The following is a 14,827-nucleotide window of genomic DNA, read 5'->3' on the forward strand; positions in this document are numbered from 1 at the left end:
GCCCAGGAGAAAGGAACAGTGCCAGCACCTAGCAACGGGGATGACCAGGGCCCGCACCTAGCAACGGGGGTATCCAGGGCCAGCACCTAGCAATGGGGTATCCAGGGCCAGCACCTAGCAATGGGGTATCCAAGGCCAGCACCTAGCAATGGGGTATCCAGGGCCAGCACCTAGCAATGGGGTATCCAGGGCCAGCACCTAGCAATGGGGTATCCAGGACCAGCACCTAGCAATGGGGTATCCAGGGCCAGCACCTAGCAATGGGGTATCCAGGACCAGCACCTAGCAATGGGGTATCCAGGGCCAGCACCTAGCAATGGGGTATCCAGGACCAGCACCTAGCAATGGGGTATCCAGGACCAGCACCTAGCAATGGGGTATCCAGGACCAGCACCTAGCAATGGGGTATCCAGGACCAGCACCTAGCAATGGGGTATCCAGGACCAGCACCTAGCAATGGGGTATCCAGGACCAGCACCTAGCAATGGGGTATCCAGGACCAGCACCTAGCAATGGGGTATCCAAGGCCAGCACCTAGCAATGGGGTATCCAGGGCCAGCACCTAGCAATGGGGGTATCCAGGGCCAGCACCTAGCAATGGGGTATCCAGGGCCCGCACCTAGCAACGGGGGTATCCAGGACCAGCACCTAGCAATGGGGTATCCAGGACCAGCACCTAGCAATGGGGTATCCAGGGCCCGCACCTAGCAACGGGGGTATCCAGGACCAGCACCCAGCAATGGGGTATCCAGGGCCAGCACCTAGCAATGGGGGTATCCAGGGCCAGCACCTAGCAATGGGGTATCCAGGGCCAGTACCTAGCAATGGGGTATCCAGGGCCAGTACCTAGCAATGGGGGTATTCAGGGCAGCACCTAGCAACGAGTGTAACCAGGGCCAGTATCTAGTAATGGGGTATCCAGGGCCAGTACCTAGCAATGGGGGTATTCAGGACCAACACCTAGTAATGGGGTATCCAGGACCAGCACCTAGTAATGGGGTATCCAGGACCAGCACCTAGCAACGGGTGTAAGCAGGGCCAGTATCTAGTAATGGGGTATCCAGGACCAGCACTTAGCAACAGGGGTATCCAGGACAGCACCTAGCAATGGGGTATCCAGGACCAGCACCTAGCAATGGGGTATCCAGGACCAGCACCTAGCAATGGGATATCCAGGACCAGCACTTAGCAACAGGGGTATCCAGGACCAGCACCTAGCAACAGGGGTATCCAGGGGCAGCACTTGGCAACAGGGTACGGGGTAATCAGGAGCAATACCTAGCAAAAGAATAATCAGATGCGATACCTCGCAACAATCGGGTAGCACCCGAGAATGAGAATTTTAGCTTTGAGGCTTTGCAAGAGCAGGAGCCAATGTATGTCAGTGTGGATGGGTGATGGGTGAGCAGGACTTACTGTAAGATAGGCTATGAGTAGTAGTATATGCTATAACGCTCCTGTCGTTATAAACCAGTGTACCACCAAGTTACCAATAGTGCCAAGGCAGATCCACTAGTAAAGAAAGCAGTAGCAATTATATAGCGCCTCATCACATTTTCAGGATGTGCCAAATTACTTTTTCAAGTGCAATCACTATTAAGTGGCCAAATGCAGCAGTTGATGTGTGCACAGCAGGATCCCACAAACACCAAATGAATGAATGACTTTGGGAAGGATGTGAAGAACTTAGAGAGGGTGCAGAAAATATTTACTAGATTGGTTCCAGGGTTGAGGGACTTCAGTTATGTGGATAGACTGGAGAAGCTGGGGTTGCTCTCCTTAGAGCAGAGAAGGTTGAGAGGAGATTTGATAGAAGTGTTCAAAATCATGACTGGTTTAGATAAAGTAAATAAAGAGAAACTGTTCCCACTGGTGGAAGGGTCGAGAACCAGAGGACACAGATTTAAGGTGATTGGCAAAAGAACCAACGGTGACATGAGGAAAAACTTCTTTACACAGCGAGTAGCTATGATCTGGAATGCGCTGCCTGAAAGGGTGGTGGAAGCAGATTCGATCGAGGCTTTCAAAAAGGAATTGGATAAACTCTTGAAGGGAAAAAATTTGCAGGGCTATGGGGAAAGAGCAGGGGAATGGGACTAACTGGATTGCACTTACAAAGCGCCAGCACGGGCTCGATGGGCCGAATGGCCTCCTTCTGTCCCGTAACCATTCTATGATTCAATGGCTAACTAGGTCATCTGGTTTTTTGGTGGTGTTGTTTGAATTAGGAATGTTGGCCAAGATACCTCCCTGGTTTTCTTCAAATAGCACTACGGGATCTTTTATGTTTGTGTTTTTTTTATATTTCAAAATATACTTTTTCATAAAATTTAAAGATACACACAGTTCCATGTAAAAGGACACAAATTCCAAACAATATAGTTCGAACCAATGCAATGCAGATTGTGCACGATGACCTCATTCTTCCAATTCAAACCACAGTACATATCTTCTGAAACATTCTGTACAATACAAGGTGGGGAGGCCTTTCCCCATACAGCCTTTGCGTAAGTTGCACCTCCTTTCAGTGCGTCCCACAGCGTGTGCCCTTTTTTAAATTTCAAAATATACTTTATTTCATAAAATTTAAAGATACATGCAGTTTATACATAGTTCAAGTAAAAGACACAAATTCCAGCAAGGCAGTTCGAAGCAATACAGTGCAGATCGTATACACTATGATCTCATTATTACAATTCTAGAACACAGTACATATCTTCTGATACATTCTGTACAATACAAGGTGGGGTGGCCTTACACAGTGGCCTTTCCCCATAGAGCCTTTGCGTAGGTCGCACCTCACTTCAGTGCGTCCTGCAGCACGTACTCCTGGACCTTGGAGTGTGCCAGTTGGCAACACTTGGTCGTGGACAGTTCCTTCAGCTGGGAGACCAGCAGGTTTCGGGCGGACCAAAGGGCCTTCTTCACCGAATTGATGGTCTTCCAGCCGCAGTTGATATCTGCCTCGGTGTGCCTCCCGGGGAACAACCTTTGTCCTGCGTTACCGAGCTGTTGGGGATGAACCGGGACAGACACCAATGCATCTCTCTCCACACCCTCTGCACGAAGGGGCAGTCCATCATGAGGTGGATGACGGTCTCCTCCCCGCCGCAGCCTCGAAGGCAGCTCGCGGTGGCGCTGAGATTCCGTGGGAGTTGGAAAAACCGCACTGGGAGGCTACATCCTGGTGCTTGTTAGTCAGTTCTGGCCACGAGACGTTGTGCCGAACAGGCATCGACTGGTCGAGAAACTGCCCGATCGGATCCACCCTCACCTTTCCTTGTAGGGCTCTCAGAACGTTCCGTGCCGACCGCTGTCTGACGACCGTGTAGTCAGACAGTAGCTCACGAACTTCTCCACCTGGGACAGGGGGGTGGGGGTACGGTCCAGCTGAACGGGATGTTCTGTGTCTGCTCGGCCATCGTGGCCAGACCCAGCCTTCTCAGTGTGTTGGACAGGTAGAAACTCAGCACGTGGTGACACTTGGTGTTTGCGTACTGGGGCTCCGCATACATCCTGAGGCAGCCACACGCAAAGGTGGCCATCAGGATCAGAGCAGCATTGGGGACACCCTTCCCCTCTTTGTCTGGGGGCTTCTACATGATCACCCTGCGGACGTGTTCTACCTTGGACCTCCAAAGTGGAAGATAGCTCAGGTGACTGTGACGGCGACGGCGGAGTTGTGGGGAATGGGCCAGACCCTCTGGGCACATAGAGCAACACCGCGAGTACCTCACACCTTATGACCAGGTTCCTGCCAGTTATGGAGAGGGATTGCCCCACCCACATACCAAGCTTCTTTTTGGCCTTGGCGATCCACTCCTCCCAATTTCTGGTGCTGGCCTGGGTCCCCCCCCCGAACCAGATCCCCAGCATCTTCAGGTAGTCAGACCTGACTGTGAAGGGGATAAAGGATTAGGTCTCCCACCAGCCAAAGAACGTGGCCTCACTCTTACTTCGGTTCGTTGGAGCGGTTGAGACAATGTCGTACATTGTGTCTGTGTAGCTGGTTTGTGGAGTTATCCAAAGCTCAGAGCAAGGCAGCAACACTTTAACTTTTATACAAGGATAATTCCTGGATACAAAATTCCAATTTCAACTTCCAATGTTTAAATTTTGACTTCATTTTTTGAGAGAAACAATATAGAGTTCTTTACACGAGAATATTGGGTGTGTTTTTTTTAAATAATTAGGATATATAATGTACGATCTTCTCATTTGACAGGAAAAGATCTTTTTGTAAAGTGTATTTGTGCTGGGTTATAATCAAGTGCTACGTCTTTTCATGAAATAATAGGTGGAATTGCAAGTGGAATCCCTAAAACAATAAATACTAAAATTTGACTAATTCAGTCACTAACAGCAGCCCTGATTATAGGGATTAGAAGTCGCTTTGTATGTTATGGGGTACGTTACTGGTTTTTCCACATAGCATCATAGAACCATAGAAAGTTTCGACACAGAAGGAGGCTATTCGGCCCATCGTGTCCGTGCCAGCCGAAAAACAGCTATCCATCTTAATCCCAATTTCCAGCACTTGGTCCGTAGCCCTGTAGGTTACGGCACTTCAAGTGCACATCCAAGTACTTTTTAAAATGAGTTGAGGGTTTCTGCTTCTGCCACCCTCTCATGCAGTGAATTCCAGGCCCCCACCACCCTCTGGGTGAAAAAATTTCTCCTCAGCTCCCCTCTAATCCTTCTACCAGTTATTTTAAATCTTTGCCCCCTGGTCACTGACCCTCTCTGCTCAGGTAAATAGGTCCACCCTATCCACACTGTCTGGGCCCCTCATAATTTAATACACCTCAATTAAATAGATAGAATCACAAAACACAATGCTCGAAACACCAGATAAAAATCTGCAATCCTATGTAATAACAGAATTTGACTTTGGCTCTGGTTATAATGTATACTCAAATCTTTATCATCCAGTGATCTGCTACCATGAAAGACAATGGGGTGTTACTTCAACACCAATCACAGATCTTGCTATTACACCTTCCAATCTGACGTCACTGTTAGCGGTGATCGAATCTAGAATTAGTGTAGCCAAGATTGGGGAGTCTCTATCCAGGGGTCAGTGGTCTACAGGAGAAAATTGCTTTCAAATTCCCCAAATAAATATCCAAAATGAGATATAGAGATGGCTTTGGAGAAGCTGGAATGATCGCTGGGCTTTCAGTGAAGCAGCTAATGGAAAGTGCGTTGGTCTAAAGTACTGTGAATGCAGAGGGGTGTGTACAGGAAGACAGAGAAACAGCTTCTCCTTAAAGAATTTATTTTAATCTCCGTAAACTGGTACATTTGTAAAATGATATCCCAGAATTCTTCAAGGTGAGAGAAGAGAACTTTCATTTGGTGAACCTTTGCAGGGTTCAGATATACTGCCTCCCCTTTATATAAAAAAAATCTTTTGAAGGCAGTGAATAAAGCACTGAGAATTCCCGTTAAAAGCAATTACAAGATAATCTTACTCCCCTTCTTCCCTCCTCTTCTGAAGGTGGTGACTGTCGCTGGGTTATGGTTCCCCAGGCACTGGCTAAAGTCGCTACTCTTCACGTGCGAACCTAGGTAGTGAGTGTCAACACAGGATATTCTACTGAGGGGGGCATCGCAGCCAAGCCACATCCTGCCTTCATCTGCCATCTATACACCCAGTTACTTTCCGGCAGGGGTCACTAGGTAGCGATTGGGAGCAGCAAACCAACTGAGGGCAGTTAAGAGTCAACCACATTAGTGTGGGAATGGAGTCACAGGTAGGCCAGCAGGCTTACAATCCAGACACCGTGTTTACAAAGCTATTCAATTGTGGAGGGCTTCATACCCGATCTTGATCATGGCCTCATCTAACATACGCACAGGGCATTGGAAAGCGAACAGGAACGGGAAAGCTTGTTGATTTTAGCCCTCCCTCTCTGAGATGCGGGGGCCAAATGTTGCACTCCAATCCTTCCAAAAAGCTAACTCCACACGGATCAGGAATCAAACCTGGAAGCTGGTCTGTAGGGATCAGTTGCACCCTAGATTTTGCAATTCCTCATTGAGCCACTAGGGGAATCTATTTCATGCCTGTTAGAGATTTCTTCCTCCTTTGTACCTACAGTATATAAAAAACATCGAGTCCAGAACAACACAAACTGTGGCCAATTAAACAGCTCCTTAAAAATATGGGGAAGAGGGGAGATTTCTGTCTTCTTGGTTTGGTGGTACTATGTACGCAAATCTACTCAAATCTTCTCTGTAAGAGTCCCTAAGAAACAAAGACAGAGCTTGGATACGCTGTTAAATCTAAAATTGTAAAAAAAAAATCAATTGAAGTACTTTTGAATCCTGTCACTCCCTGTCCAACTCCGTTTCCATATCCTCAATTTCCACTGGTTCCTCCTCGTCAAAGTACCTCTCCTCTTCATCACGACTCACGATGTCAAGGTTGTCAAAATCTGGGTTGTCATCGACAGCACTGAAAGGAGAATGGTTCTTAAATAACAGGAAGTATTACAGAGGTTTCCGAAACATAGTTTGCTTTCTCTCCGCTCCTATAAAGCTATGAATGCTGGGGTACAGGTCTCTGGTGTCAGCAGCCCTCTGCCAGCTTGCCCAAGTGGCCATTCCTCCTGCGTGCACCCAGGCACAGTGCTGGCAAACCGCATCGTAGAAAGAAAGAATTTGCATTTCTATAGCGTTTTTCAAGACTTCAGGATTTCCCAAAGCGCTTTACAGCCCAGTCAAGTACTTTCTGAAGTGGAGTCACTGTTGTAATGTAGGAAATGCGGCAACCAATTTGCACACAGCAAGGTCCCAAAAACAGAAATGTGATAATGACCAAATAATCTGTTTTAGGTGTTGGTTGAGGGATAAATATTGGCCAGGACGTCAGGGAGAACTCCCCTGCTCTTCTTCCAAATAGTGCCTTGGGATCTCTTACGTCCACCTAAGAGGGCAGACAGGGGCCTCGGTTTAACGTCTCAGCAGAATTCCCTCAGTACTGCGCTAGAAGTATCATCCTGGATTACGTGCTCGAGTCTCTGGAGTGGGATTTGAACCCACGACCTTCTGACTCAGAGGCAATAATGCCACCCCTGAGCCACGATTGACACACAGCTCATTTAACATAGAGAAATACCTCAAAGCGCTTCAGAAACATCAGGAAAAAGAATGCCAAGCCAGTTCACCAAATAACACTGTTGCTATAGTAGTGAAATGATAAGCAGTTTCTTTTTGGTTGACCCGAAAGATTACTTTCAAGGTTGTAGACAAGAAGCACAAAATCTGACAAGCCTTTTGTAAAAAAAAAATGGACTGGAGTACATAGAGATAATGAATAATAAAGTGTTATTTTAAATTGAGGTCAGAGGCCAATCCTATAGTGCTGGATATGATAGTACAGGACAGCAGATGTGGTAAATCAAGAGTCGGCTCGGGTTTGGTAGGAGAAAAGTAAGACTGAGGGAGGTAAAGAGTTTGACAATTTTGGAGTTCAGGGATAGAATGAGAGCGTGTGGTGATGAACTGAATCATGGTTTCAACATCGTGAAGCCCCAGGGAAGAGGAAGGGTATATAGGTGTACTTGATGCTTAGGAGAAATGAGAGAGGAAAATTGAGAGAAGCACTAATCATTGTGGTATCAACAGAGTGAGACAAGAATGGTTGTGCGAGAGAGAAGATGGAAGCTTGAAATAAGAATATTGTCCGAGAGAAGGGATGTGCTTCGATCAAAGCTCGGTTTAAAAGCAGACAATTAATCAACAGGGGAGTGGGACTAATTGGATAGCTCTTTCAAAGAGCTGGCACAGACACGATGGGCCAAATGGCCTCCTTCTGTGCTGTATGATTCTAATTATCGTCACCTGTAATCAAAGTCTCCATCTTCCCCGTCCAGGAAGCGCTGGTGCATGCGACTCACAAATTCCTCTCTCAGCAAGGTCTTCTCATCATCACTGGGCACCCAGTCTGCAGCTTTAGAATCAGGATTGTCATCTATATGGAAACAGGACCACCAGTGTCACAGACAGAACTCAAAAAAAAAAACAATTACACAGAGCTCACCTGATGGCCTGGATAAAGCACTAAAACCAAGTATAGCATTAAACCAGTGGAGCTGGAGGTCCCAGATTCGATCCCAAGTTTGCGCCGAGTTCGCTGATCTCAGGCAGGGTTGCAGTTGGGGATCGCTTATGAGTGGGTCCTGCGCCTCAGGGATAAGGAATCCGGATTCTTGTTCCGGATTGTCAGCTAAAAAACGAGCAGGTGTGTGGATGTCGGGATCGTTCATACTCGGCTGCGATGCCCCCACAGTTGAATTGCCCACTGACACTGTACCAGAGGGCTGAACACACCCATGAAGCCAAAACCACAGCAAACGGTCAGCTCCTTCAAGAGGGAACATTGGAATAAAAATCAAATCTGGAGGGTCCACCTTGAATTTACAGTCACACATTTCTTCTTTTGAAATGACTTTTCCCCAGAGTGTCCCAAAATGCATGGAAAAGCTGATTTCTTAAAAATACCGGATATACCTCCCCACAATCTATACGCTCAAGTTGGGAGGGTGATGGGGCACTCTCCACACGACTGGATGGGGTGCAGCTGTAACAACATTCAAGAAGCTCGACACCATCCAGGACGCAGCAGTCCACTTGATTGGTGCCCCTGTCACTGGACTCGATATCCACCTTCTCCAGGATGGGGAAGGGTCAATCGGGCCCATACCGGCTCCCCTTCATTGAGTGGCTGATTCCATCTCTGTGCACCAACGCCCCCACCTCCCCTCCAACCTTCTGGGAGAGGCAAAAAAACAGAGACCTGTAGCCAGTGCTGATTTGGGGTTGGATGATGTGGGTACCGAGGCCCCGAACTTGTTTGTTTATTAAATTTATTGCTTTTTTTTTAAATAGAAAAGGAATAAGTTAAAATTTACGGCTATGACAGGGTTAATTACGCTACCCCGTGAATCCACAACGGTAATATAGCATGCAGAATTTTATATTTTCAATCACTACCTGGGCTATCCTTGTACGTCTCCGTTAAATAAGCTTTAATTTACTAAAGGATGAAAATTACAAATACTTGTTTTGTGAATTCCATTTGATTATAAATCTGCAGCAGATTTTGAAACTGAACTCATTGGCAACAAAGCTCGGCCTACGAGGTTAAACCCCAAAGGAGGCAAAAATATCAGGGCCTCAAATTTCTCTCGACGGCCTGCCCGAGACCAAGTCAGGACTCCTCTGTTAAAACCTCCGCTCCAACCCTTCCAGGATGATCAGGCACGCCCAGATCAGTTGGTTGACGTCACCTGGCAGTGGCAGGAGCCACACTTGGCCTCAGGATCCCCGATCTAATTCAGATAGGGTTGGTTGTTCCTGATTGCTGTCCAATGAACGCTCCACGAGGACAGGGTCAGGCCCTGCCGTGACGCCCCCCCCACATTCAAATAGCTTGCCAACACTCACATCTGGACTAAATACATGTCGACTGGATATGGTACCCGAGGGCTACTATTCAGTAAGCTATACCCCAGCATAAGTCTCTGCCCTCAGAGAGAAGGGGAGAAAATCTGGAGGAAAAAGCTGATCAGTTAGCGAAAAAGCAACATTTTAACGTTTATTCTTGTTTTCATGTCCAATCGCCTACATTTGTCTTTGCAGGAATAATCTAACCCTAAGATAGCAACACACCTTCCTCCTCGTCTTCCTCCTCCTCCTCCACACAGGCATCCTCCCTTTCCTGTTGCCATTGTAGCCTTTCCTGCACAATCTTTTCCTGATAAGTGCTCATCAGCAGGTCAGACAAACACATCGCATCGCCCAGGTTTTTGCTGTTCTGAGCCAGCAGTTCCTCCTCCGTCATGTATTGTCTAATATACTGTTCGTAGAGCAGCGGATCTCGAGTCCGCATCTGCTCATCGCTGAAATACTCCCCGTCTGCAGGGAAAGACAAAGGGTGACATTAGCAAAGACATCTATTGGTGCATTCTCCAAAGAGTTCAGCACAAAATCTAGGCTGACACTCCCAGTGCAGGGAGTGCTGAACTGTCGGAGGTGCCGTTTTTCGGATGGGACGTTAAACTAAGGCCCTGTCTGCCCTTTCAGGTGTACATAAAAGGTCCCCAGGGCACTATTTGGAAAAAGAGCAGGGGAGTTCTCCCTGGTGTCCTGGTCAATATTTATCCTTCAACCAACATCACTAAAACAGAATATCATACATTACAACTGTGACTACACTTCAAAAGTACTTCATTGGCTTTAAAGCGCTTTGGGACATCCAAAGGCCATGAAATGGACTAGTTCTTTCTTTCTTTCTTTTATTCAAGACATTTCTGAATTATAAGGGGTGCTGATAAACTATTGGAAGACCCACGTTTAAAACTCAATTTTGGCTGAGATAAGCATTTGAATTTCCTATGCATCCCATGACTGTAAAGGGAAGTTACGTTTATCTGAACATGATAGCACGGGGAAAGTCAGAATAATAATCTTTACTGATCAAAAATTGACCGTCAAGGCTCACATATGAAGAACAGCACTGAAGAGCTGTTGTCTTTAATGTAACGGGGCTCCAACACTTTCAGGAAAGGAGAAGAGAAAATATGGGTGGGGTGAAGCAGTCTTCAGATTTGGGGCATAAATTTAAAGTGATTGGTAGAAGGATTAGAGGGGAGCTGAGGACATTTTTTTTCACCCAGAGGGTGGTGGGGGTCTGGAACTCACTGCCTGAAAGGGTGGTAGAGGCAGAAACTCTCAACTCATTTACAAAGTACCTGGATGTGCACCTGAAGTGCTGTAACCTACAAGGCTACAGCCCTAGTGGGATTAGGCTGGGGGGCTCATTTTCGGCCAGCGTGGACACGATGGGCTGTAAATTTTCTATGATTCTATGATTTAGGAGCAGTAGTGTTCAAAGGACAGGACAAAAAATAGACAAACTATTTTCAGTGGAGATGGGAAGGGTTAAGAGGAGATTTATAAGATCAGAGTGATTAGGAAAAGACTATTTCTTCTGGTTGGTGAGTCAATGACGAGGAGTCATCAATTTAAAACTGCCACGAAAAGTGTGTGAGGGGAGAAGTTAGGAGAAATAGCACTAGGCAGAGAGTTGTTCGAGCATTGGGATGTCTTGCCACAGAGGTTAGTTGAGGCAGAGATCGTTGCACCTTTTAAGGGAAGAGTAGATAAACATTTGAAGCAGAGGAAGGTGCAGGGCTATGGGGAGAGAATAGGAACGGGAGATTAGTTTTGGATTGGTCTAACAAAAGAGCAGGCACAAACATGACGGGCCAGATGAGCCCTTGCGGTGCTGTAAACTTCCCTGTTTCTTCTATGGTTCTAAATGTAAACGTTCACAGAGAAATAGGGGAAGGGGCTGCTGCAGTTATTCCCTCTGCTCAAAAAATAAAAACTGTACATTTCTTCCTTTGGCAATTAGTTACAAATGAGAACCAGCAGAGAGAAAACAGCTTCTTAAACCAGACCTCTGCCCTTCCAAAAGAACAAATGCAGAGAGAGATGTACGTTAATCTACATTTTTTCTTGTTCTGGCAAATTACATTTTTTAAAAAAGGACAACATGGTTAGAAAGACTGAGTGTACATAAAAACTGGGAACCTCTGGTGTACAGGCTGCACAAGTAAACAAAGGGGTTACAAGTGGGTTCTAACCAGATGTGAAGATAAATATCTGCACAGATTAAATAGATTAGACTATTTATATCACTGTAATGCTGTGAAAAAGGAGATTAGGTGAAGCAGTGGGTTAGAACATCATTTGTTCACATCTAACACCTGATTTTGAATAATTCGTTCATGGGATGTGGGCGTCGCTGGCGAGGCCAGCATTTATTACCCATCCCTAATTACCCTTGAGAAGGTGGTGGTGAGCCGCCTTCTTGAATCCAGCCCAGAGGATGAGATGAATGACTTCTTTCTTTGTTAGCTACAAGGATGCAAACTGAGTGAAATGGGGGAAGAATTTTATCTCAATTCTTAGTGGATACAAATCTACACAGCAATAAAACTAGCAATAATCTGATACAAAACTAGCAAAGAGCCTGGTGGAGTTGAGAAATATTGCTGAGATTAGATTAGAGAGAACTTCAATTTATATCTTATCAGGAAGTGTTTGATGTTAACACTGGACACACACAAAGAGAAAAACTTGCATTCCTAGCTTGGACATTCCTCATTTTGATAAGTCCTAAATTCATCAAAAATTAGAAGGGGGGGAAAGAAAAACTGCTGAAAAATGTCATACTTTAGAGCAAAGAACCTGTAAATAGTATGTGCAAAAATATTCAATTCATGTGGTACTCACTGGTGTAGAAAGTAATTAACAGGGATGTGGTGAGACGGACTTGTTTTAAGTGTCCCTACTCAACAGATCTGATCACTGCACCATTCGTATGAGCCCTAATCAGCTGTGATACCTTCCATGGTTCAGATACTCCCTGATCCTCACTGTCCAGGCTTTGGCCTGAAAAATAGCCACTGTGGGGGAAGATACTGGAGGGCTGCCAGCACCAGCAAAAGTCAGCACCTTCATAAAAGGTGGAACTTGCTACCACATGGAGTAGTTGAAGCAAATAGCATAGATGCATTTAAGGGGAAGCTAGACATGAGGGAGAAAGGAATAGAAGCATATGCTGATAGAGTGAGATAAAAGTAGGGCGGGAGAAGGCTCGGGTGGAGCATAAACACCAGCATAGACCTGTTGGGCCTAACGGCCTGTTTCTATTCTGTAAATTAGAAGTAATAAAATTGGGGCAAAAAAAACACCTTTTTACACATCACCTTTAATCAGCTGCTGCAGGGCCGCGTACCTCTTGTTGCGAACATTTGTTCGGGCAGTTTTCTTCATTGAAGACTTCCTAATTTCATTACAATAAAAAGTAACTTCATAGTTGCCAGCCAAATGATTGAAACAGACCAGGTGCTCTTCTTTGATGATTTTGTGAAAACGTTCCAGGAAAACCACTGGCTTACACCAGAAAAGATCCCTGATGATGTCCAGCTTCTGGTCATACATGAGATCAGGCTCATCCTTCTGCTGGCTCTTGATCTGAGCCTTGCTGCTGGCAATTGTATGGAACATGCTGTTTAGTGAAGCATCCATGGCATCTTCCTCCCGCTGGTCAGAAAGCTCCTTTATCATTTTGGCTGCGTCTGCGATCTCCTCTGGTGAGGGAAGAGCAGTGGGCTGATCCTGTTGCTCAATCTCATTCAGGGTAGCACACTCCTCACTGGGAATTACAAGCATCTCCTCCATCTGTGCACTGACTGCCTGAGTGACACCACCTGAATAAGGGTCACTTCCTGTTGGAGCAATTTCCAAGGAATCCTGTGTTTGTGGGCCTACGGATAATATTATTAACCATTAATTATACAGTTTACTATCGCAAGTTTAAAAAAAAAGCATTGGAGCCCAATCGGGGCAGGGAGAAGGAGAATTTTTTTCTGAATTAAAAACAGAACTGCACAGCAGGTCCTTCCGTATTTGCCTAGGCAAGACCCATAGAAGTGCAGAAGGAGGCCATTCAGCCCATCATCTCCGTGCCAGCTCCTCGCTAGAGCAATCCAAAAACTACTCTCATCTTCAGAGCAGAACTCTGATGGAAGATTCCATAATGCCCTCCAATTTTTAATTTCAGATTTCTAGCATTCAGTTTTTTCCTCCATATTTTTTAATGGATTTTTAAAAAAAAATCAGCCTCACACTTTCCAATCCTATCAATCTCACTCTTAGCATGTCTAACAGCTAATAGAAACACACATTAAAATAATGATTACAATTTAAATGTAATGTTATTGCATACATTAAATGCAATTAGATATTCCAATCTACTGCTGATATTTTTATTTTTTTTGGGTGGGGGGATTTGCTTTGGTCAATAATCTGACAGAAAACCATTCCCCTAAAACCTGGTAATTCTGTAATTAACTGAAACAGGATTTGGGGGTTAAATCACAGGCCTTGGAGCTGAGGCTGCGAAGGCCTCAGTGTCCAGACCACAGCCTGAATGTCCCTTGGTTCCGATGAATATTATTCGGTGTTTTACCTTCCACCCGTTTCAGACAGTCTTCCCCGTCCATCGCCTCACATTTTACACGCGGTCGTCTCCGTTTTTTATCCCAGTTATTTATTCAATTGGAGCCAGTTTAACACAAAGTTTTATAACCCGGAATCTAAAGCTCGACGGACAGAGTCCAATCTCCCAGAAACTAATCGCGGCTCGAACGTTCCGCCCTGTCACTAGCCCATGATGACATGAATGTACCATTTATTGAAATGTCCAACACTATTAAAGATATACGAATTTATAATAAGTGCTTGGTATATAAATGATTATTAAATTGATGGATACATTATTAGAATGAAATAAAATTTCGCATTAGTTGCATTTTGTGTTTAACATACGTTTGTATCTATAGATGTAAAATGTGGTTAATATTTTATCAATTGTAGCTATGAAAAAATGTTACATAAATCTTTAATACTTGAGATATTAAGAGCAAATACGGAGAGAGGTAGTTGATACTTTTAGCTGAAGACTAGAATACGAATGAAAATTAAAATATGCATTCTTCAATTTGCAAAACAGAAAACCAGAACGTGCATGACTTCATATGCAGTGCACATCTGTGGAGGGCTTTCAATCTGTAGGAAATATTCAGAATGGGACCGATTTAAATACTTTGGAAGGACATTTCCTATGTGAGCTATGTTATAAGAAAAATGTAATCGTATTTATAAAGAATTTATTTGCTATTTTGCCACATAAAGTGCAAAGAGAAAATAAGTGCATCAAAATTGATATGTCACTCCTAATCATTTG

The 14,827-nt window shown here is 45.1% G+C and overlaps 1 protein-coding gene across 1 annotated transcript; it reads right to left on the minus strand.

Annotated features, from left to right (window-relative positions):
• Positions 1-5,261: 5,261 nt before the first annotated feature.
• Positions 5,262-14,218, minus strand: ccdc97 (coiled-coil domain containing 97). Its single transcript, XM_067974944.1, has 5 exons — positions 14,051-14,218; positions 12,786-13,346; positions 9,679-9,924; positions 7,849-7,978; positions 5,262-6,460 (listed from the first exon to the last, which is right to left on the minus strand). Exons 1-5 carry the CDS (start codon positions 14,082-14,084, stop codon positions 6,334-6,336), a joined length of 1,098 nt encoding a protein of 365 aa, XP_067831045.1. The 5' UTR covers positions 14,085-14,218; the 3' UTR covers positions 5,262-6,333.
• Between the last annotated feature and the right edge of the window lie 609 nt (positions 14,219-14,827).

Source organism: Heptranchias perlo, chromosome 41 (assembly GCF_035084215.1).
Source record: "Heptranchias perlo isolate sHepPer1 chromosome 41, sHepPer1.hap1, whole genome shotgun sequence".
Lineage (NCBI taxonomy): Eukaryota > Metazoa > Chordata > Chondrichthyes > Hexanchiformes > Hexanchidae > Heptranchias > Heptranchias perlo.

Bases quoted from the DNA above. Each gene is read 5' to 3' on its own strand.
- ccdc97 (XM_067974944.1), bottom strand. From the start codon at position 14,084: ATGGACGGGGAAGACTGTCTGAAACGGGTGGAAG. The intron at 9,925-12,785 runs GTGATGTGTAAA...CTTTCCCTGCAG, and splicing joins CCTGCAGCAGCTGATTAAAG to ACGGGGAGTATTTCAGCGAT. The intron at 7,979-9,678 runs GTGTGTTGCTAT...GTTTCCATATAG, and splicing joins GGAGGAAGACGAGGAGGAAG to ATGACAATCCTGATTCTAAA.